The sequence below is a fragment of the Dipodomys spectabilis genome, unplaced genomic scaffold (genome assembly GCF_019054845.1).
Source record: "Dipodomys spectabilis isolate Male_0828 unplaced genomic scaffold, ASM1905484v1 ptg000081l, whole genome shotgun sequence".
In the NCBI taxonomy this organism is placed as follows: domain Eukaryota; kingdom Metazoa; phylum Chordata; class Mammalia; order Rodentia; family Heteromyidae; genus Dipodomys; species Dipodomys spectabilis.
The window spans coordinates 18225138-18250356 of record NW_024870758.1 but is presented as its reverse complement, the minus strand read 5'-3'; the positions used below and the strand labels follow the sequence as shown (position 1 = coordinate 18250356).

The 25219-nt window shown below is 35.3% G+C and overlaps 1 protein-coding gene across 3 annotated transcripts in view; it reads right to left on the bottom strand.

Moving 5' to 3' along the window:
* Positions 1 to 266: 266 nt before the first annotated feature.
* Arl6ip6 (ADP ribosylation factor like GTPase 6 interacting protein 6) overlaps positions 267 to 25219 on the bottom strand; it is a 31695-nt gene continuing 6742 nt past the window's right edge. Inside the window, exons 3-5 of one of the 3 annotated variants that reach the window (XM_042683545.1) lie at positions 19410 to 19542; positions 5468 to 5578; positions 267 to 277 (exon numbers count right to left, since the gene is read on the bottom strand). In XM_042683545.1, coding sequence (XP_042539479.1) covers positions 5485 to 5578; positions 19410 to 19542 — 227 coding nt within the window. In that variant the 3' untranslated portion in view covers positions 267 to 277; positions 5468 to 5484. Of the gene's footprint in view, positions 278 to 4655; positions 5579 to 8212; positions 8296 to 19409; positions 19543 to 25219 lie in introns of those variants that run through there. The other 2 variants (XM_042683544.1, XM_042683546.1) reach the window with 2 other exon arrangements.

The window sequence follows — 25219 nt, the reverse complement described above, 5'->3', positions numbered from 1 at the left end:
AAACACACAGACATATGTGAAGGTCCTGTCCCTGGCACTGGACATAATAAATACAATGGCTGCATTTATACACGAGCATATTGCAGGTTTTATTTTGAAAGGAAGGTGATGTGTGGAAACTATCAACCAAGAGTAAATTTGTCCTTTTTGGTTGCTTAATATTCAGTCATTTATCTCAAAAGAAATGACAGATGCTGCTTTCAATTATGTTAGTTTAATAAGAAGATTAGACACATGGCCTAATTTTGGCCAACTGGTCTCAGAACCTTGAGCCTATCTTACAAGGATAACACATGGCAGAATGCATTCATTTATCTCCTCCTGCCCAGGCTACTCCCAATATCAATAGTCCCTTTGTTAGCTCTTAGGCCAGAATTTATAGTTCAGCTTATGAGGGAAGAATCTGCTTATTTCTGTATTTTCAGATAGGCCCTCCAGAGAAAACATAAGGAACAGGTTAACCCTGTTCCTTATCACTCAGCCCCTTCCTAGTGACCTAAACTTTGCTCCTTATAATGCTAAATTCAGTCTGAAAACATTGCTGTCCATCCTTTTGGAACATGTAATGTACAATGCATGGTCTCAACCTGTTTGCACACAATGACAGGTCTCTCCAGTATAAAAATGCATAAGCTTCTCCAATGAAAGTTCCTTATCAGAAGAAAGTCAGGATAAAATACATACTAAGGATATTATTTCCAATTGGTAAATAGTGATATTCTTTTTTAGTTTTACAAGTTTTATAAGCAAATTGATGCTTTTTTGTTGTGTTTTGTTTTGGGTTGTTTTGGGGGGTGCTGTCCCTGAGCTCTTCAGCTCAAGGCAAGCACTCTATCACTTGAACCACACTGCTACTTCTGGTTTGCTGGTGGTTAGTTGGAGATAAGAGTCTCACAGATGTTCCTGCCAGAGCTGGTTTTGAACGACAATCCTCAGATCTCAGCCGCCTGAGTAGCTTGGATTATAGACATGAGCCACCAGTGCCCGGCTCCCCCTGATTTTACTATCTACCTTATATGTGTATTTTTTTTCCTTAACAGTTTTAAAATGGAAAGAAGTCTAATTCTCTCTCACTTGGACTACATTTTTTTATTGTAAAATTCTTGATGTCTTTTTGATAAGAACATGAAGTAGGTCATTGTTTTGAAATTTTAAGAAAATCTACACAAGTGACTTACAAAGGTCATTCATGTCTCCTTGGTCCAGGGAAACCCTGCTTTGGGAGTTATCCCTAGTGTTCTGTTTATCTGATGTAATAAATGCTTTTTTTCACTTTTTTATCTATGGTATGTGATTGGCTTTGTAATCAAGAAGCTAACTTGTGACATGATGTTGAAAATGAACTATACAACTTCTGGGTGGGAATGGGAGGGAAAAACTGTATGAGGGAAGGGTGAAATTGTTCAAAAAGAAATGTAACCTTTACCTGACTTATGTAACTGTAAACCCTCTGTATATCACCTTTAAAATATTTTTTTAATTTAAAAATGAAAATAAAAAATAATAGAAACCATCTTGCCATGTTTATAACTGCTTTCCCTTCTTGATCTTTTTGGGGGTCCTAGTATCTGTTTTAAAAGCTACTGGTTATCATTCAAATAAATTTTACTTTCTTAATTAGATGATTTCTGTTGCTTGCAACATAAGACACTAGTGACATAATCATGAAGCCAAACTGAATTGAAAAACACAGAAATTCTTTTTTGTGTGTTGGTCCTGGTCTTGGGGCTTGAACAGGACCTGGATACTGCTTGAGCTTTTATGCTCAAGGCTAATGCTGTACCAGTTGAGCCACAGATCTGCTTCTGGCTTTTTTGGTGGCTATTTGGAGATAAAATTCTCAGTTTCTTCCCTAGTTGGATTCAGACTAGGATACCCAAATCTTAGCCTCCTGAGTAGCTAGGATTATAGGCATGAGCTACCAGTGCCCAGCTATGGTTGATCACTTTTATAGGTCCCAGGAAGAGGAAAGTAACTGTACCCAGCTAGAAGTCTCTTTATATCTGATTTACCAGAAAGCTTTCTTACCTTCTTAAAGAATCCACTTTTGGTATAGGATATTATCCTTGTCTTTTGTATTGATTTCTAATGATTTTGTATTTAGGTTTTGGATTTCCAATCTCTCAGTTGTGCACGTGAGGCCAAAGAAGTGGTAATGCTGCTGACTTTCCTAATAATTTGATTTACATTCTTAGCTCATTAGTGTTCAACTTTGTGTCTTGATAAATATACTTGAAATTATAAGATTATCCTAAGTGTTTAACCAAGGTTCTACAAATTCTGGCATGTTGTGTTTTCACTTTGATATTTTTTTGGGGGTAGGGGGGAGAGGGAATGGCAGTTCTGCTTGAATTCAGGGCCTGGACGCTGTCCCTGAGTTTTTTGTTTTTTTGCTTAAGGCCAGTGCTCTACGACTTGAGCAATAGCTCCAGTTCTGGTGTCACACTGTCTTGCCTAGTCTGGCTTTGAGCTATGATCCTCGGATCTCAGCCTCCTGAATAGCTAGGATTATAGAAGTGAGCAGTCTGCACCTGGTTAAATGTTTTAAAAAATCATTCTTCCCATTTAACGATAAGAAACAGAAAGACTTCCCTCTTAAATAACAACATCAGAACAACAGCATTAGACATTGGTAGGAACCCTTAAGACATATATTTAGATACAGCCACACCCATTACTCTAAACATTTTCAGATTATTTATGTTTGAAGCAGTAATTAGTAATTCCCAACCACACAGAATTTTTTTTAAGTCAAAAGTCACTTTAAGAGCCCTCATTTGCTTAGTAACAGCATTTAGCAAGGAAGCAAGCACATTACACATATTTATCTCCCACTAAGCCTGAATATATTCTTTAAAAAATTGTTTTCTAATGCAAGTTTCCTATGGCTAGGGAAAACAGCCATGCAAACTGTTCATCTTCCTAAAACAGGTGACTTTCTAAACATTAAAGAAATTTAATGAGAGGGGAATAATTAAGGCTTAATTACAGAAGTGGTGCTATGGCTCAAGCACTCGCCTTGAGCTGAAGAGTGCACAAGGACAGCGCCCAAGCCCAGAGTTCAAGCCCCACGACCAAAAAAAAAAGGCTTTATTACTATGAAAATGACAACAAAAACCCCAAACATTGTAGTTATAAATCATAAACAGGAAAATTCTAAAACTATAATTATATACATCATATAGTTCTACTACATACATGTGTATATGACAAAATATCAACATATCTTTTGTATGTTGGTAAATTGTTGTGTTTGTGTGCCAGTCCTGTGCTTGAACTTAGGGCCTGGATGCTCTGAACTTCTTTTGCTCAAGGCTAGTGATCTACCAGTTGATCTACAGCTCTACTTCTGGGATTTTGGTAGTTAATTTGAGATAGGAGTCTCACAGACTTTCCTGTCCAGGCTGGCTTCAAACTGCAACTCTCAGATCTCAACCTCCAGAGTAGCCAGGATTAAACATCAGCAAGTGGCTCAAGTAACTAATTTTTGTTATTAAAAATGAGCAAACTCAAAAAAATTAAAACCCCGAAAGGAAACCCTCAAGAACTCAACAAGTCAATTAGTAAATGGACTAAAGGCTTACAGAAAGAATTCAGAGGAAGTAAGATTGCCCAATAGACACATGAAGTGATGTTCAACATCCCTGGCCATGAAAGAAATGAAAATCAAGACAAAATTGAGATTCCACCTCACCCCAGTTAGAATGGCCATTATCAAGAAAACTAACAGTAACAAATGTTGGCAGGGATGCTGCCAAAAGGGAATGCTACTATACTACTGGTGGGAAAGTAAACTTGTTCAACCATTCTGGAATGTAGTATGGAAGTTCCTCAAAAGACTAAACATAAAGCTTCCCCATGATCCAGCAATTCCACTCCTGGGCATTTATCCAATAGACCACAAACAAGGCCACATAAGAGCTACCAGAACCACATGCTCATTGTTTATCATAGCCAAGATATGAAATCAACCCAGATTCCCCTCAGTAGAGGAATGAATTAAGAAAATGTGGTATGAAATTCTATTCGTCCATCTTAAGAATGATATTGTCACATTTGGAAGAAAATGGAGAGATTTGGAAAAAATTACATTAAGTGAAGTAAGCCAGACTCAAAGAAGCATAGGTTACATAGCTTCCCTCATTTGTGGTAACTACAATGTGCCTATAAATTTACAAGTAAACACACTGATGGTTTAAAAAAAATACACTGGGGCATGATAAATAATGCTGGTCTCTAGACATTAACACAGTGAGACCAAAGAAGGATATTCACGGGACCAGATCACAAAGGCTCAGTAGCTATGTGCATGTGATCATATAAAATAATATTTCATGAAATGAACTCCAAGAAAAGGAAACAAGGAATTTTTGTTGCTGTTATTCCTGTTTTTGTTGTCTTTTCCTTTTGTCTTGTTTGTCTTTGGTAGGTAAGGGGGGACAAAGAAAAGATGGAACAAAGACTGAACAAATAGATTAGTTGTATTCACTAGTTACCATGTGGAAAATGCAACTACACATCCTGTGAATGGGGACGAGTGTCTCTTCCTTACCTAACCCATGTAAGTGTAACTGTAACCCCTCTGTGTATCACCCATGCAATCTCAATATTTTTTAAAAAATGAGTTCAGGCATTTTTATGTACAAAAATTTCATTTATTAAAACAAAATAATGCAACTTTTGTGAAGTAACCATAAATACATCAAATATTTCAAAATGTGGAAAAGAGAATAGTTTACAGCCTCAAATTTCTCAATATTTAAATGACTTAAATAATTTACCTTTTCAGTGATTTTTATTGTCAAAAAAATAAATTTACTTAATTTTAAACCTAGCCAATGTGCTTGTGTTTTATAAAGACAAAGTACTTAGTAAAATGGCTAGTTTGTACCAGCTAAGAAATAGCACTTACAGTTGTCTAGATGTAATCATTTTAAAAAACATAAATTCATCATGTAGTAGGAAAATATGCAAAACACATAAGAAATTATAGCCCGTAAGAATATAAATGCACCTTCTAGTGATTATGAGTATCAAAACTACCCTGATTTTGAAAAAGTAGCTTCTTTAAAATCGCATTGTAGGCATTGTTTTGAAAATGTTATAAATAAGAAATATTATCTTGATTAAACAGCAACATCAGCATTTCTTAGCAAAAATGTAGTATTTACATGGAAAGGTAGGCATATCTTATATTCAAGTTTTCAAGTTTGATCACCATTAAAATGTTCTCTACAACTGATAAAAACTACACATAGAAAAGTAAAATGATGAGGTACAATATACTTTGAAGGAATTATTTGAAACAACACTTAAATATCCTCAATGCCTAGACTATAGAAGAATGCTTTTAAAGGTCTTCCATCATGACTATGACATGCATCTCTGCTTCTTAGTCTTCTCAGTTATCAGTAGGCAGTGATCATCTTTTCTGTTGTTAATGAACAATCACCACTCTGCCAACAACATTGTTCCAGTGTGGATTTACAGAAGGCACCATGCCACAGTAAGAGCAGCTACAACACCATTCAAAATTGCCATGCTATAGCCCATGTGGAAAGAATGTCCAGTCAACTTCCTAGAAAGAAAAATAAATAAATTTAAAATAAAGTAACATATACTCTCGTTAAAAAAGTTTTCATAAAAAATTACACATTAATATGCAAGTAACATGAGAATACCAGGGTTAGTGGTAGATAGTGTGAAAAACTTTCCTGGTTAACAAATACAGTTAAACTTTATTAAAGTAAAATGCTAGATTTGGCTTGATATTTTCTTTTCCTTTTTACTGTTTCTATGTGTAGCCATAACATAAAAGTTTGTTATATGTTCTTGCATGAATTAACATTGTTTCTATGCTCTGCTTCTTATTCTCACATAGATATATCTAAAAATACATATTTATTCAAGTATCTATCCTCTTCGTATCATTTTTAATCTGTGTTAAAAAAATGTAAAGAAACCTTTTCTTGTCACACATTCCATGAGAATGGTTCAGAGTAACTCTTTAAAGATATTTTAGTTCTCTAAACCTAACAGAAACTTACATAAGTGGTTTTCAACAAGTTCCCAAGTATCAGCAAAGATACACCTCTTATTTATAATTATTATGAGTTCCAACTAGCTTAAGAAATTTATATGTACAGATTATCCTTGACATTTGTTTCTTTTATAACAATTTCAATACTTTTGCTTTTTCCTAAATACAGTATCGCAAGTTTTTTTTTGTACTTAGTAAGGATAAGACATACTAAAAAGACAAGTGTCCAACTTGTTTGAAGAGAAACAAAGTCCTCTCTTCATTGCAACACACAATTGAAGACTGATAGGAAGGTGCATCAACAGAAGTTAGTTATGAAAGTAATAAGGATCTTGGACAGGGAAGCTCAGCATATCCAGATCCTTTCCTCCTAACTTAGGAACTCAGGCATGACAGTGAAACACTCTACAACCATGATGATAGGCTTTTTTGTTTTAGTTATTTTTCAGAGAGAGTCTAGCTTAGGCCTATTTCAAACCATGCTCTACCTATTATGACTCCTTATCTGGCTGAGATTAAAGGGCATGTATCACAGACACAGCCTTTCCTCTTTTTGTTTAAGAGAGGCCAAACTCAAGACAGTACATCAGATCCTTAGTATTTGCAGGTATATGATTCCAAGAAGATCATCCCTGAGTAAAAGCCATGAATACCATGGGCATGTAGAGTTCATTACTACTGTAGATGCCTTTATCCATTTTTTCTACCGCAATAACCCTCTTACCTTGCTATTTGGGCATCACTTGCTTTCTGAGGTGCATATTTTCAAAAAATTAAGGGCAGGGAAAACACTTAGCATATCACACAAAGATTTAAACACAACAAGCACAGTGCAACTAAGTTCTTCCCTGCATCTACTGATCTACAAAATGAGTGTGGAAATTTAAAATTTTTTTTGGCAGTACTGGGTTTTGAACTCAAGACCCTGTGTTGGCTAAGAAAGCACTATACCACTTGAGATATACTTCTAGCATGCCTGTTCTTTCCAGGTACCTAAGAACACTGTCAGATTAATTTGCTTCTGTGTTAAATGGATGTAAAAGTAAGTGAGAAGAGTAAAAGATACTGTCAACAAAGTAAAAATTTTTCTTTTTTTGGGGGGGCGGGGAGAAGATCTTTTTATTATTATTATTTTTTATTGTGAAAATACTGTACAGAGGGGTTACAATTACATGGGCAAGATAATGAGTACATTTCTTATCAAGCATTGTAGCCTCCTCCTTTGTTTCCCCTTCCCATCCCTTCCCATCCTCCCACCGTCTTCCCCACCCATTCCTCCTCGCTCCCCCCCACTTAAAATTTTTTCTAATGAAACAAATTTTGATGTAAGTTTTAAAAGATAAGCCAATAGACTGATATACAAGAAGCACTGTGATGTAAAGAAGAAAGGTCAGAACAAGAAGCAGGACTCACACTGAAGAATTCAGACAAGATCAGATAAACCGAAGGCCCCTTCTAGGTGTAAATTCTATTCTTTTCTAGGTGACAGAGGCTGAATAAGTAAAAACACTGCAAAGAGACCTACATGCTTCTATAAAGTTTGTTTTTACTTCCATACTATGTATATTTAAGTTGGAACAATGATGCAGGAAAAGTACAACTATGTAACTATTTTAGTCTCAAAGAATCAATCAAAGAGAGGGACTGATATAATTTAAACTAATTACTTAAACTAGCAATTCAAAATTTTAGAACTAAATAAATAAAAATAATAAATAGATAATTTAATGCAAAAGTAAAATGTTTCCTAAGTAAAAATTAGGTTTAAATTAAGTTCTTTTTTACTTCAATACATTTCTGAAATCAAAATGCAAGTAAACAAGAAACATCTCTCAATAAGAGTAAAATACCCCTGGAAATTTATCTATAACTTTAGTTACAAAGGAAAGTTCATTAAAATACAACTATTTCTGTCTTAGAAAATGAGTTATACAAAAGACACTACATCTTATTCTCCTTCCAGTGAAATCCTTTGTAATAATAAAAGACACATGGCAATGAAGTGCTTAGATAGTCCTTGTTAGTGCTTAAGAGCACAAGGTCTATAGTTAGAGCTGGGTTTGGGTGCCAACTTTGTTACTTGCAAGGGGTATAAGAGGTAGAAAATTGATCTTTTAAACCTTCATTTCTTCCTCTAAAATGGCAATAAAAATCGAACTTACCCTTGCAAGTTGTAAAAATCAGGGATCTAGCACACAGCAAATGACCAATAATGTTAGGGACATGGTATTAAAAAAAAAAAAAAGACAGCTTAGCTACAGAAGAGATTTTTTTAAAAAAAATTCTTGAGTACTTCACTTCTCCAGTCCTTCCAAGAAAAACACTTAAACACAATCCCATCTCCAAACAAAAGAACCAAAAAAAACAACAACACAGTAACAGCAAATAAACCCTAGAGTTTATAAAAGACAAGTTTCTGTATGTTTATGTATGATTTTGCTATTACTCTTTTCCTACTTGTTCAGGCATTTCTCTCAGTAGAGAACATAAACTTCTTCTATGTACGGCCAGATTTCATAACTGTAGAATTTCTAGCAATACATTTCTATTAATATGTAACAGTTAACTTCTTAAGTGAACATAAAAAAAGACATATCTTTACTTTTTTTTCATTTTTTAGGACTGGAATACATTTGAAATTTAAATAAATAATTATATTCTTATTTTTAAGTGGCAATGTAATGTGCCAAATAAGCAACTGCCAAGTGTTCCAAATATATTGTCTTTTGTCTTGTTCTTCAACATGCAGGACAAAAAGTTCAAGCCAGGTTTCTTTTTGTTTTGGGCTGTTTTTACATTAGCCTTCCAATTGATCTGAACTGAATGTCTGTGAGCACAGTGATATACTAGATTCTATATTCACTTAGAATCGTCATTCAATATTTATTTTCATTCCTTTACATGTGTTCTTACATATCACACATGCTTAAACAACATAATTCAAGTTATTCAAAATAGTAACTTCAAGGCCAGATGCTGGAGGCTCATGCATGTAATCCAAGCTACTCAGAAAGTGGAGATCTGAGTACTGCGGTTTGAAGCTAGCCTGGGCAGCAAAGACCATGAAACTCTTATTTCCAATTAGCCATGAAAAAAGCTGAAAGTAGAGTTGTGGCTCAAGTAATAGAGCAATGGCCTTGAGCAAAAAAACTGGCTATTTGTTTCTTGTATGACTAACTCAGCAGAAGGTACAATAAACCAGTTGGTGTTAACCTACTTCTTCAGACATCTAGACTGCCTTTTATTTCTCATTCAATTCTAAACCAAGGAATCTCCTGTTCTAAGGAAGTTCATGCTGTGTAAGTTTTGGTTGTTGGCCTAACTATATCAATTAGTTCTTTATTTAGAATCAGAGGTTCTCAACCCAAACCTGAAAACAAAAGCAACATTATATTCAGTTACACTAGGCTTTATCTTCAGGTTCTCAATCTTGGGATTTAGCCAAACTCGAGTTAAAAAAATAACTGGGGAAAAATTGTGTACTGAACATGTATAAACTTTTTCCTTGCCCTTTTCCCCTAAATAATGCAGTTTAACAACTTTGTCACAGGAACACCAATCTCAATTATTATCTTTTGGACAAAGAAGTAAAAATCTTCAGCAAGCAACAGGAAATCTCCAGCAAGCAATAAAAATCAAGGAAGGTTCTCAGAAAAGAGGCCCAAAATAACCTAGTAGGAAGGAAAGACAGGATGGATTTTAATAAAATAGAAAGAAAAACATTTCAAAAAGGAAGAAAACAAACTATTTTAAACAATAAATTGAAAAACAAAGATTAAACTTCACAGAAAATTAAATTTCATATAAGTTTTCAGTGAACTCAAGAAAAAATTATAGTGTAGTAGGTGACTGCACTAATACCCACCCAAAAAAGTGAGAAAGGGATACAATCATTAAAGTTGTGGCACAGACAAGGATTAGTTCTTATTTCACTGAATTTTCCTGAAAACCAATGAGAGAGAATGAATAAAGGTACATCTAGTTGGGTGAAGTGGTGTATTAACTTATGGTCTATTTCACCTACATGGCAGTCCATTCAGTTATAAAGACTGTCAGATATGTTCACATTACTTCACTGGTGTTTCATGGTAGAAAAATGTCTGACAACAACACTGGATAATTGAATTACACATGAAAACCCTTATTCACTAGGAAATCAAGATAAATACTATAAAAGTTAAAGAATGGATTTCCTAAGTCTTAAATTTTTATGAGTCTAAAGTTTAAAACACTTCTTTGAACGTAGTATATGAAATAGTACTAAATACCACTATCATCTATTACCTATTTTTAATAAAAGGGTACACAAATATCAAAGAATAAAAAGAAAAAAAACATAAACTCTGAGGCTAAAGATAACAGATAACCCATGGTAGGCCTGGATCAGACTTCTGCCTTGAAAAAGAAATCTCGAGAAAAGGTCAGGGGGATTACAGGAAGAGGAGGAGGAAAAGAAGAAAGAAGAGGAGGGTGGAGAGGAAAGAATGGGAAGGAAAAGCAGAGAAGAAGAAAAAAAGAAGGTCTGCCTTATCACATGACATATTTGTTGCATTTAAATAGTAAACATAATAGATGTTAACCAACTTACTCAAAAGAGCCAGTACATGGTTAGGCTGAAAAGGCTTGTTTCTGGTAACTTATACATAGAGCTGAGCAAAAAGAAAAGGGTACCAGTACAAACCTGGTTTTCTGAACTACCCATAAATAATACATTACAAGCATAACAAACAAGAACAATGACAACTGCAAAGCAAATCCTTAGATCATATTATGAAAACAGGAAAAACAGGAATATTTACCATAATTTCTTAAAAGTTGGTTACATCTATGTATGTTTCCAGTTAGAACAGTAACGGAACATATTCTAAGAAGAAATACCTGCATGTATTTTAAGCCTGTATTTCCAGAAGCTGCAGGATACTAACAACCATTAATAATAGGAACACTGCCAAGTGATGGCTTCAAATACTCCCTAGATAATGAAACTTCATGGCACTCAGATATCAAGGCCAAGTCCATGATCTATCGCTTTTGTTGGTAGCTTTTTTTCTCCTACTGCAATTAGCCATCTGACATCTGTTTAATGACTTCATGGCAATAAAGAATCTGATCAACAAGGAGACAGCATTCTGAAATCTGAATAAAAGAATAAATAGTAGTCAATTCATTGTGTTCAATGTTAAATTTGGTCTATTTGGAAAAGAAATAAAGTTCTAAAATTTAAATATTAAATCACCCACGTTTCACTATCTCTCAGGCTTATCTTACAGCTAAGAATCCACAATACTTTTCTATTATGCTTTTACTATTTCATCACTATCTTCTTAAGCCTGTGGACATCAGTGAAATAGTAAAGAGAAAACTGTATAACATTTTTAAAAACTAGACTGCATAGAAAAGAATACTATGATACATTAATTACAATAAGATCTTAAATCTTCAAGGAAATTCACAACAAATATTCTAATCTTTACTGCATATTAACAATAGTTAATACAACACATTTTCATGTTATGAAATTCCTGATTACATATAGGATGTTTTCCCTTGGGAGTAATACATGTAAAAGAATAGCTCACTATAAAATAGTTACCAAACAGTTTACCAAAAAGCAATTCAAACAAAAATAAACAATTTGTTCCCTTTTCTTTGTCTTCCCAACTTATTGTGCAAATTCCAAATAGCAGGATGTAGAAATACTTTTTTTAAAAAAACACAGATGGTGCCGGGCGCTGGTGGCTCACGCCTGTAATCCTAGCTACTCAGGAGGCTGAGATCTGAGGATCGAGGTTCAAAGCCAGCCCGGGCAGGAAAGCCTGTGAAACTCTTATCTCCAATAAACCACCAGAAAACCGGAAGTGGCGCTGTAGCTCAAGTGGTAGAGCGCTCGCCTTGAGCTGAAGAGCTGAGGGACAGCGCCCAGGCCCAGAGTTCAAGCCCCACGACCGACAAAAAAAAAAAAAAAAAACACACAGATGGCATGTAAACAACGTTAACTTAAATAAAAATTAAAAACACGTTAAGTGAAACTAAGAGTATATTTATCAAATATTTTATATACAAGAAATAAAAAGCGACTGGGAAGGTGCCTCAGTGGTAGAGCGCTTGCCTTGCATGCATGAGACCCTGGGTTTGATTCTTCAGCACCACGTAAGCAAAAAGAAAAAAAGCCGGTAGTGGCACTGTGGCTCAAGTGGTAGAGCGCTAGCTTTGAGCTGAAGAGTTGAGGGACAGCGCTCAGGCCCAGAGTTCAGGTCCCACGACGGGACCTCCCCCCCAAACAAAAAGAAAAAAAAAGTTATCACTCACACACACACACACACACACAAACAGGACCACACACACCCAAAAAACAGGACACACACACACACACACACACACACACACACACACACACACACACACAACAGGACCACACACACCCAAAAAACAGGACCAGAAAGGCAACAGTTAATACCTTCACATAAAAGTTTAGTTACTAAATACTTTGACAACTAGAAAATTAATGAACTTTACTGTGCTTTTTGCTAAGTCCAGCACTTATATAAGCATTTTTTCACTAACTTTACGGTTAATTCTTAAAGTGATATTTTCACTTTCAATAATTGAATGTTTATTTTGGAACATGTGATACCACAAACCTGAAGTTACTTAATTTCACCACTAGATGGTGATTATGCATCAATAAAGTGAAATCTGTGCAGTTTAAAATGGACAGTTCTGGTGGCTAGGAGCAACAATGAGGACAAGGAAGACAGATGTTAAGAGATTTTTTTACATTATATTTAGTAACACTCTAGGAACAATATTGTTATATACTAAAGTCCAGAATGCTTGTTGAGAGTAAATACAATAGCAGCAATTAGTGAAATTCTTTATACTAGTTCATTTCATAATGCAAAAGTGGGTTAGCTAGTATGGCACACAGAAACAATAAACTGTAAGCTATGTCAGATGAAAGCCATTTGACTTTGTGTAGGTTGTTTAAACTCCTGGAACTCATGTTCTTCATCTATTAAAAGATGAAATAACTGGCCAGGTGCCAGTGACTTATGCCTAGGGTCCTTTTTAATGAAGAAGGGTTCAAAGCCAGTCTGGGCATAAAAGTTCATAAGACTACATCTCCAAAAATAACCAGTAAAATGCTGGGATGAAGGCATGGCTCAAGTGGCAGAGCTCCAGCTGAGCAAGTTTGAAACCTTAAGTTCAAACTGCAGTACTAGCAGAAACTAATGATAACCACTACAACTATCTTAAGGAAGAACTGAATTAAAAGAAACCTGTAAAACATCTCTATTAATTTTAAAATATCAGATAAAAAGTTATACTTGTTAAATAAAGTATCTGGTCCTGCCAGTGACACATTCTAGAATGAAACCCAAAATTACTGCAAGCTCTGGATTCTCTTTTTTTTTTTGGGTCCGGTTGTGGGGCCTGAACTCTGGGCCTGGGTGCTGTCCCTCAGCTCTTCAGCTCAAGGCTAGCGCTCTACCACTTGAGCCACAGCGCCACTTCCGGCTTTTTTCTTTTTGCTTATGTGGTGCTGAGGAATCGAACCCAGGGCCTCAGGCATGCAAGGCAAGCGCTCTACCACTGAGCCACCTTCCCAGCCCTCTGGATTCTCTTTATATGTAAAATTTCTGCATGGATAGGTGACATCATAGTTTTATTGATTCCTAGATACTATAATATAGATAATTGCAACATGAATTAGTGACTATATATTGTCATAGTAAAAACCACTGCCTAAACCCAATGAAGAAAAAAAATCTGAAGAGGAATAAACTGGAAATGTTGATTAAATAGTGTAAAAAGACTGTAGAAAATTGCATTCTGATGAGGACAGAATGCCTATTTTGATACTCTTAGGAACTTAAACTTATTTGTTCTTTAACACTGCAAACACATTTTCAGTAACAATTAAGACAAATCCGCCACACAGTTTAGAGGTATATAATCAATACACAAAGAAAATGATGCTTTGCTATTAGGAAAGCTTATACATTATAGTGTATCTTTTTAATTCAACAAATTTGCAAATGTAGGAACTATCCTTTGGAAAAACATACTCATTCATCCACCATGTATCTGTTTAACTATCTGTTTAACTGTCACTTATTTCAAAAAGATTTTGTGTGTACGTTAAAAGTTGAAATTTAGGGGCTGGGAAGGTGGCTCAGTGGTAAGAATGCTTGTCTTGCATGCACAAGGCCCTCAGTTCGATTCCCCAGCACCACATAAGCAGAAAAAGCTAGAAGTGGCGCTGTTGCTCAAGTGGTAGAGCACTAGCTCTTGAGCTGAAGAGCTGAGGGACAGCACCCAAGCCCAGAATTCAGGCCCCACAACCGGCAAAAAAAAAAGTTGAAATTTAGCATTAAAAATATAGAAATTAAATATGAAAATAGCTTTTAAAATGATTGTTTCTAACCTCAATCTAATATAATAATTGATCCAATGGCTGATTTCTTAAATGTTTGAAACTAGGGAAAATGTTAATTTCAGTAAATGTTATGTTTCAGTAAAACAGTACATAGCCACTGTAAATATATTCCTGTTGATTCTTTTTCCTACAATTAGCTATTCTGCTTTTTTTAAAAAATGCTTTATTCTAAAAATATACCAAAGAACTTTTGTGTGTGTTTGTGTGTGTGCGTGTATGTATGTAAGGTACTGAGGACTGAACACAGGGCCTTGTAAATGCTAGGCAAGCATTCTACCATTGAGTTAATGCCAATCCAAATGACTACTATTTAACAAACCAATCAGACACAGTATTTTTTTAAACTCTGTAACAAAACAGTATGTATACTGTGGCCTAATTTCCATATAAGCATAATGATATCTAAATTTTGGTAAGTCATTTTCGCTGATTATTGGTTCCATTATTTCCCTTTCTTTTGAGTTTTGAAAGAACCATAACTGTGATTTTTTGGTGTGTGCCAGTACTGGAACTTGAACTCAGGGCCTGGGCATCTCTGAACTTTTTTGCCCATGGCTAGTGTTCTACCACTTGAGGCACAGTTTTATTTCCAGCTTGTTAGTAGTTAATTAGAAATCAGATTTCACAGACTTTTCTGTCCCAGGTAGCTTTGAATCATGATCCTTAGATCTCAGCCCCCTAAGTAAGTAGGATTACAGGCATGAGCTACCAGTGCCCAGTTACAACTACCTTTATATAATCAGGAAAAATATTATTTTAGCATCATTACTTATTTTAAGACATAATACACAATGTACTTTAAGGTATATGTTTATAAAAATGTGATGCTATACATTAAGGAAATAATGAACCTGATTTTTATTAAAATAAAATCTGAAGATTTCAACTTTCTTACGGGGAGAGGTTATTTTCCTGTACAAGGTCACACTCTACTGGTGACAAAGAGACTATACACTCATTCTGTTGTATCTGAAGTAATTGTGTATTTTCTATACACACTAGAGGGCAGTCTTTTCAGTTTAAAACTCAATTTCATTTGTGCATTTCACAAATGAAAAATGAAAAAAATATGTATTACAAATGAAAAAATATATTTATCAAGTACATAATCTACTAAATGTGTAATGTGATAAAATGTCATGTTAAAAACTCGATTAACACACTTAAAATAGAGATCCTTTATTAGTGGTTATAGTGCAATAAAAATATAAATATAACTTTTAGAAAATATTATTAGTTAATAAAAGTACTATTAGTTAATAGTAAATCTTTAAGAGAATTGCCAAAAATTCTTTTCTCTGCTTTGCAAAACTCCTTTTAATTATCTTGGCAATACTGGGGTTTGAATCTAGGGCCTTACACAATAATGTAGGCAGTTGTTCTAACACTAGAGCCATGCCCCTTGGCAAAAACTCTTTAACCTTTATGAGGTTTATGAATTGGGGTGATAAACAATATGGTAAGAGAGAAAAGGACATTCCAAGAAGAGAGAAAGGCAAGAATTAAGCTGCAGTACCTCAAAATTACATAGTTAATTTGAGTAATACCAATATATAGTCTATAAATAGACTATGTGATGCATTGGGGAAAAGAACAAGAATGGAAAAAGGAAAAAAGGGTCATTTGGGGAAGGGATCAGATGCTATACATAGGAGTTGAGAATTTTATAGTAAAGGCAATGGGAAAGTCACTGAAGACTTAAATAAGACAGAGCTGTGACTAGATGTAGTTCAACAAAAATAGCATATAGGGAAAATTTTATGAACAAAGTTTAGTGGAGCCAGGCTCCAGTGGCTCACGCCTGTAATCCTAGATACTCAGGAGGCTGAGATCTGAGGATCACGGTTCAAAGCCAGCCTGGGCAAGGAAAGTCCGTGAGACTCTCATCTCCAATAAAAAGCACTAGAAAACCTGAAGTGGTGCTGTGGGCTCAAGCGGTAGAGCGCTCGCCTTGAGCTGAAGAGTGCAGGGACAGCACCCAAGCCCAGAGTTCAAGCCCCACAACCGACCCCCCAAAAAAAAAGTTTAGAGGATGGGACAACGACAAGTTAAGGGGTAAAAGATGTTGTATGTTGGTGAAGAGATAAACATAGTGAAGAAAGCCCTTATATGATATGTTTAAACATATTAGTTGTTACTGCTCTTATTACTACTGGCTCAGCCTACATGTTAAGCTGAAGTAAGTACATTTATTTGAGGAGTACCATAATTGTGAGACTATACACTGATATATAAATTAATGCTGGGGGCTAGTGGCTCTTGCCTGTAATCCTAGCTGTTCAGGAGCCTGAGATGTAAGGATCCCAGTTTGAAGCCAGCTGGGTGCAGGAAAGTCCCTGAGACTCTTATCTCTAATTAACACCAGAAAACCTGAGGTAGCTCTGTGGCTCAAAGTAGTAGAGTTTTAGCTTTGAGTGAAAAAGCTCAAGGATAGTGCCCAGTCCCTGAGATCAAGCCCCACAATTGACAATAATAATAGTAATAATAATATAAATTGACTAGGAGCTACACTTAACAGTGGAATATCATTCCATAATCTACATGGATTATCATTCGAGTGGAGAGTGTATTTTTCTGAGAGAGTTCAAATACGTATTTTTTTACTAACATCAATAACTTTTTTTTTTTAATAGAGGGTATGAGTATCATATAATAGACTTATTTCATGGGAAAAAAATCCATCTGATTTACTTACTCTTACTTTCCTTCTGAATTCAAGTTATATTTCCTGCTATTGAGCAATTTCTTACCTGGATTTCAGGAAGGGTTTTATAAGTAGAATGCTTTAAAAAAATTCTATAGTCTTCAAGACTTCCACATTCACCAAAGAGCTTTCTTCACTATGTATAGGAGAAACCCTAGGTGTCCTTGGCACAGGCCCTAGTTTTCTTAATAGAGACCCAGAAACACAACAAATCAAAGAAAGGTTGGACAAATGACATTGCATGAAATTGCAGAGTTTCTGCATGACAAAGGACATAGCTAGCAAGATCAATAGAAAGCCCACGGATTGGGAGAAGATCTTCACTAACCATACAACGGACAAGGGTCTCATATGTAAAATATACCTGGAACTCAAAAAATTAAATCCCCCAACAACAAATCTTCAAAGAAACAACTGCCCAATAAATAAGTGGGCTAAAGACTTAAAGAGAAACTTCTCTGATGAGGAAAGGATGGTCAATAGACACATGAAGAAATGCTCAACCTCTCTAGCCATAAAAGAAATGCAAATCAAAACAACATTGAGATACCACTTCACCCCAGTTAGAATGGTTATAATCAAGAACTCTAATAACAACAGATGCTGGAGGGGATGTGGACAGAAGAGAATCCTACTGCATTGTTGGTGGGAGTGTAAACTTGTTAAACCACTTTGGAGAGCAGTATAGAGGTTCCTCAAAAGACTCCACATAGAGCTCCCCTATGACCCAGCAATCCCACTTTTGGGCATTTACCCAAATGTTTACAAACAAGACCACACTAAAGCTACCAGCACAACTATGTTTATTGCAGCATTATTTACTATAGCTAAGATACGGAACCAATCCAGATGCCCCTCAGTGGATGAATGGATCAAAAAAATGTGGTATATATACACAATGGAATTCTATGCCTCCATCAGAAAGAATGACATTGCCTTGCCAGGAAATGGAAAGACCTGGAAAAAATTACGTTAAGTGAAGTAAGCCAAGCCCAAAGAAACATAGGTCCCATGGTTTCCCTTATTTGCAATAACTAGTATATGTCTGAGTCAAGCAGAAAAGGTCAGATAAGGTGATGTTAGGGAAATGAACCCTAAGATATGTATTCAAATGTTTTACAGGATTGTTTCTAACACATTTATAAGATTATTTCTTTGTTGCTTTGTATGTCCCTCCCCCACGGTATAACCCCTGCTTTCACTGTATTTGATGTTGGTATAATTTGTGGAGGGGAAGGGAAAAAACAAATCATTTAAATAGGGATACAGTTGGACCCATTGCAACAATGAGATGTACATGTTGTTATGTTGAAAACAAACTTTACAACTTTGGTGGAGGGGGGGGAGGGTGGAGGGAGGATGGGAAGGGATGGGAAGGGGAAACAAAGGAGGAGGCTACAATGCTTGATAAGAAATGTACTCATCTTGCCCATGTAATTGTAACCCCTCTGTACAGTATTTTCACAATAAAAAAAAAGAAAAAAAAACATAAAAACTAAAATAAACGTATCATAGAATTTATTTTCTACTCTTCACCAACCTCCTCTTAACTCCTACTTGTAAAAAATTAGAGCTTTTAAATTCTTATTTGGAAATTACTATTTAAAACTGGAGCCTATTTGGGATGAATAAACTTGATTAGATCGTATCTTCTCAGCTTTTCTTAAATTCTTAGAAACACAGAAAACATAGACCCAAGAAATTTTGCTCAGTTCCACTATAAGAAACTTCCTATCTGATTTAGATAAATTTAGATTAAGTTGATGGTCATAGATCTTGCTAATTATCACTCAAAGTTTAAATCCTGAGAAAAAATCCAATTATTACATTTTCTCTTGTAAGTCAAACATATTTACATATAGAAGTAGTTTAACTTTTAAACTCTAGCATTACTTTTGCCTTTTTTAAACTGTTTTAAATCAAATTTCATCCAAAAAGGACAAATGGCCACAAAATTTTGGGTTTTTTGATAATTATTTTAGATTATATGATCTAAAAAATTAGATTATATAAATATGGAACTGAAAATATTCTCCATTCATCTACAGTTGGAAACCACAAACTGTAAAATCTTACACTACTTGGATTTTTATAAAGAACAGAGAAGCCACAACATATTTTACAAATAAACAGCCTCTTCTAGCTATTTTGGCATATCAACAGTGTTGGAGTGAATTTTAGAAAAATCAAAAAACAAAAACCAAACAAGACACATCATCACTTACTTGAACCTGGCAGGTGAGAGAGGAGTAGGAGGAAACATTCCTGGTTCAAAAGAATCAAAATAAGTTACTGTCCAAGAAAAACTGCAACAGGAGAATCCAGCAGTTAGGGATATTATGAGCAGAGTCCAAAACCCTTAATGGGAAAAGAGAAAAGGAGAAAATAGTTAAAATCAAAACTACTTAAAACATATACCTTTTTGTTAAGGAGATGATGTATACTTCTAGTCTTTGGAATTATATGTGCCTGTTATTTTTACAAGAGATTTGAACTTAATTAATTACTAAAGCTCAATTAGAAATCATAATATTTTAATTAAATTATAATGCATAGAAAGACATAACTAATACTGTAGGTTTGACAAAATTCAACTACAGGAAAAATAGTTAAATATTTTTGTTAAGAGGTTAATGTTATTTTTATTTAACTTTATGATTAGCTTGCTACATCTTAGTACTGTTTCCTTTCATTCCACACAATGACATTTTGACACAAAAATGATTTTGGAGTATCTTCTCTACAGATTTCCTACAAAAATTATAAACAGCTTAGTTCAGTACATAAAAAAAGTTAGATCTCAATAAATTGAGATTCTAGATTACCAATGAGTTGGGAACCTGTTACAGGACATTAAATAGTAGCCTATTCTTGTTGCAAATCTAACTCCAAGGTCAGTGGCAACTCTTTTTGTAGGAATATAGCTTTATTTTATTATCAAGTTTTCAAAATTCTTTCATAAATTAATTCATTTCATCTACCAGAATACAAAATTTAAAAGGCCCAAGTAAAAAAAAGGTTACTAGGAGCTGGGGATATAGCTGAGTGGAATATTTACCTAACATATATGAGGCCCTAGATTGAATCCTTAGCAATAGCTTCTTCCCCTCAAAAGATAAGATTCATAAAGTGATCACTAAGGAAAAAGGGTTAGATACATATCCTACACTATATGTAACATGATAAATTCTAAGCCACATTAGTAAACTAGTTATAATGGTACACCGCTTATGATCAGTACTTGGGAGGCTAGGACAAGAGAATTTAGATTTGAGGCCAACATGGGGCAAAGACTGCCTCAAAAATGCAAAAACAGCAGGCAAAATATAGAGGTATAGAAGGAGTCATTGTAAAAGTCATTTATCGTTTCTGATTTAAAATGTTCTTTTAAACACTTACTAGAATCATGAATCGTATTAACATACATAAATTCAACTATGGAGGTGTACTCACACAATTAAGTTTATAAAGCAAAAATCAAGTGATAAATGATTTAAATTCTCATTTACAGCTTACATCACCAAGGAGAACTTTTTCTGTAATTGAGAATTCTTAGAAACCAGTAAGAAAAAGCCTTGCAATCCAAAATCTCAATATAACAAAAAATTTTATACATATAGGACAACTAGCAAGATCTCTAGTATTAACTTAATGCTAATGTTATGAATAAACAAACCTTTCATGAACTGTTGTTGAGGAAGTATGTGTACTGGTAAACTGTGAAGGAACACAGGTTGGTAGTATTGTCTTTTTATGGAGGTACTGGGGTTTGAACTCTGAGCCTCATGCTTGAGAGTTCTATCACTTGAGCCATCCTCCCAGCCTTTGGCAGTATTTATTAAAATCATGCATAATTTTTCCTTTCATCCAGAAGCAAAACTTACATATATGTCCTATACATATCCAAATATATTAAATGAATAGATTATTTTAAATGGCATTATCTAAAGACTGGAAAAAAAAATCTAAATGTTCAGCTATGTACTAAGAGGGGGATATGAACTAAAAGGCTGTATGAGGGGCTGGGAAGGTGGCTCAGTGGTAGAGCGCTTGCCTTGCATGCCTGAGGCCCTGGGTTCGATTCCTCAGCACCACATAAGAAAAAAGCCGGAAGTGGCGCTGTGGCTCAAGTGGTAGAGCGCTAGCCTTGAGCTGAAGAGCTGAGGGACAGTGCCCAGGCCCAGAGTTCAGGCCCTATGACCGGACCAAAAAAAAAAAAAAAAGGCTGTATGAATGGCTGAAACTTCAAAGTACTAAAGAATATATTCAATTTTTTACAATATGATAAAAGCTTTATTTATAAATTGGGCACAGGAAGAGAGGAACAATAACATAAAATGTAAGAATATAACAAATAACATATGAATGTGGTCTTTCTTGTTACTTTAACACAAGGACTACAATACCTCAACAGCTGATCTGACAAGATAACAGCTGGACAAGGAAGATTCATGCTCCTAGTAGTATGAAACAGGATCATGTAAGATCTGAAACAATGCCCAATTTAAAACCTATTATTTCTAGAAATTTCCACTTAGTATTTTCCAACTGCCACTGACCAACAGGCATCTGAATACACAAAAGCTACACTGCAGATAGGGCAACTACTATAGAGAGCAGTTAAGCACATCCATGTGATGTATAATGCTAGGTAGCTATATAAATAAGGAGTCTGAGGGAAGGGATGACAAAAGAAATGTATTAATTACCTGAATCATATAACTGTAACCTCTCTGTACATCAGCTTTATAGTAACAATAGAAAAAGAAGTCCTTTTTATACTGATATGGAAGGATCCTCACCCAAGATATACTGGTGAGCCCTCAAACTTGTATAAAAAATGGGGAAATTAATGTAGTATAAACACACGTCTATGCTCTATGTGTAGAAAACAATATACATTTTTACTAACATATTAAAATTTTCTAAAGGATTACAACTTGGTCCTCCTATGGAGAGAAGAAATGAATGGTTGTGGGATAGGAGTAAGAAGCCTGTTTTATGTATACTGTGTACATTTTTTGAATGCTAACCCATGTGATTGCTATACCTGTCAAAAAATTAAAAAGTAAAATTGCACAAATAATTCTATTAAGGCAGATGATTTTCAATAAAGGGACACATTCAAACTGCCTTAGTTTACTAAGATACCACTACTAAAAGGTACATAGTTTATACTTCCAAAGGATATGAGGAAAGACTGCAAACACTGGAGGATGACTTTAAGAATTACCAAACTTCATGGCAACACAAAATGACCCACCACCAGTCTTTTTTTTTCATTTTAGCAAAAAGCAAGTATGTACATAATATTGCCTGTAAATTATCTGAAGCTAGGTAACAAACTGACAAAAATGCTAAAGTACAAACTCAAATTAAGCATAATAGAAAAATGGGATAAAGTACTTTTGAAAGATTACCTAAATGTTTTGTTCTGATAGTTTCTTTTTCCTCCCCCATTTGCCTTTAAAGATCAACAGCTCTGTTATCCCACAAGAGAGATGTGGCAAGGCAGAAAGGAGAACTAGCTTTAGTGTGTCTCTCTGGCTTTTATGTTGCAAAATAATTACAAAAAAGAGTATACAGATATAATCTGGGTAGGAGGTTAAATGTTGGTATGAAAGGGATAAAGAGAATGAGAAGTCTTGTGGCTTGAATAAACCATGTTTATATTTTTGAGTGTACATGGTAAAAAGGACTAAGAGAAGAGTGCTGCTGGAGTTTACTGGAAAGCCATCTAGAAAAGTTTACTTATTAGACCAGTTATATATAACTACGCATATCTTGGCAGATGGACTCAGCCTATAGAACTTCTGTCCTAGGTGAGGCACAGAAACAGTATATGGTCCTGTAGTTTAAGTTCCCACTTACAATTTCCAAGCACAGTTACAAAAGACAGTGGTTTTTCCACCCCTGAGAGTGCAATGAGAGCACAGAGGGTGCGCAGTAGCTACAGTGGTCAAAGACTCCATCCAAAGGCCTGCACACTCATCATAATCTAGTATATAGCACTTCTACTCTGCTTCCTGCTTAAGAGCTGAGGAAGGAGGAGATAGTCTGACAACATAAAATTTGAAAAATGAGTAACTCCCTAACAGTTCTCAACTGTACTTAATAACTCTATGTACAGGAACATTTAAAATAAAACCTAACTGGAAGTGTGCCTGCCGAGCAAGCCTTAGTTCAAACTTCAGTATTACAAAATTAATCTTTAGCTCAAGGCTAGTGCTCAAACACTTGAGCCATAGAGCCACATCCGGTTTTCTGAGTGGTTTACTGGAGATAAGAGTTTCATGGACTTTCCTGCCTTGGCTGGCTTTGAACTGTAATCCTCAGATCTTAGCCCCCAGAGTAGCTAGGATTATAGGCGTGAGCCACCAGCGCCCAGCTTAACCATTTATTTTTAACCTTTATTTTTAACTACTTGAGAAACAAGTTATAGAAGGATAACGACAGTTGGAGTAAAAACAAAACAAAACAAAATTTTAGTTAAGTAATTTTAAGATCTAAATACAAAAATCCCAACGCTTAATGGGCATGTTTGCCAAGCACAATTTCACAATTGTGAAAATACCAATTCTACTTTTCCAATACATCTCTAATTGGTTACAGCCGATCCTTATTTCTTCTTTTGATGCTTGTATTATCAAAATAATGAAGACATTTTTAAGCATTTCATGGCTTATTTGGAGGAATAAATATCACCATCTTTTACAAACAATCTTTCCACCCCTGTAAGTGCAATGAGAGCACAGAAGGTGCACAGCAGCTACACTGGTCAAAGACTCCATTCAAAGGTTGAAAGCATTTTCATTTTCCATATATATTAAGAATTCAAATGATAAATGTGATTTCTTTTCCATTTCTCTTCCATTTGTGTGTGTGTGTGTGTGTGTGTGTGTGTGTGTGTGTGTGTGTGTGTGTGTGTGTGTGTGTGTGTGTGTGTGTGTGTGTGTGTGTGTATCTGCCTGTAGCATGTGTTCACTGGCAAAGAATATTAAATATTGTGATGTACTGGAACCATAAAAGATTAACAACAGGGCTGGGAAGGTGGCTCAGTGGTAGAGTGCTTGCCTTACATGCATGAGGCCCTGGGTTCAATTCCTCAGCACCACATAAGCAGAAAAAGCCGGAAGTGGCGCTGTGGCTCAAATGGTAGAGTGCTGGCCTTGAGCTGAAGAGCTAAGGGACAGCGTCCAGAGTTCAAACCCCACAACCAACCAAAAAAAAAAAAAAAAGGAAAAAAAAAAAGATACTTTGTTTTGGGCTGAGAAGGTGGCTCAGTGGTAGAGCGCTTGCCTTGCATGCATGGGGCCCTGGGTTCCATTCCTTAGCACCACATAAGCAGAAAAAAAAAAAAGCCGGAAGTGACGCTGTGGCTTAAGTGGTAGCATGCTAGCCTTGAGCTGAAGAGCTGAGGGACAGCACCCAGGCCCAGAGCTCAGGCCCCACGACGGGACCCAAAAAAAAAAAAAAAGATGAACAACACTGTCATATAATCTTGGGTTTGAGTTTCTCTGGACTGAAATCCTTTCCTGTGGAATGAAACTTTCTGTGGAATGAAACTGTTAAAAAGAATCAGATATGGAATATTTTCAGCTTTCAGAACATTTAAGTCTCTGTTGTGACTACTCAAGTCTACTCATGTATTCGGTGTACTAGAGAATGAAAGCAGGCAGCCATAACCTATAAACCAATAAATAAAGCTGTGTTAGGCAGGTAAAATTTGGCCTATGGCCTATATGCTAATCCCTACTCTAGGATTTCATCACACATATGTCATTCTTTTACCATATTTGAAAATACTACTAAAAGAATTCCCAGAAGTGAAAGTGAAATGTTTTCTAAGATAAGAAAAATACCACTAAAATAACATTATAATCATAGATTTATAGAAGGCTCCAACAGGACCATCTGGTAATTTCAAGATCAAATATGCTACTATAAATATATCTCAGTTTTCTTATTATTTTGAAAACTTCTAAACAAATCATAAAATTTCAACTCTTACCAAACTGCTCAAAAAAATTAAAAT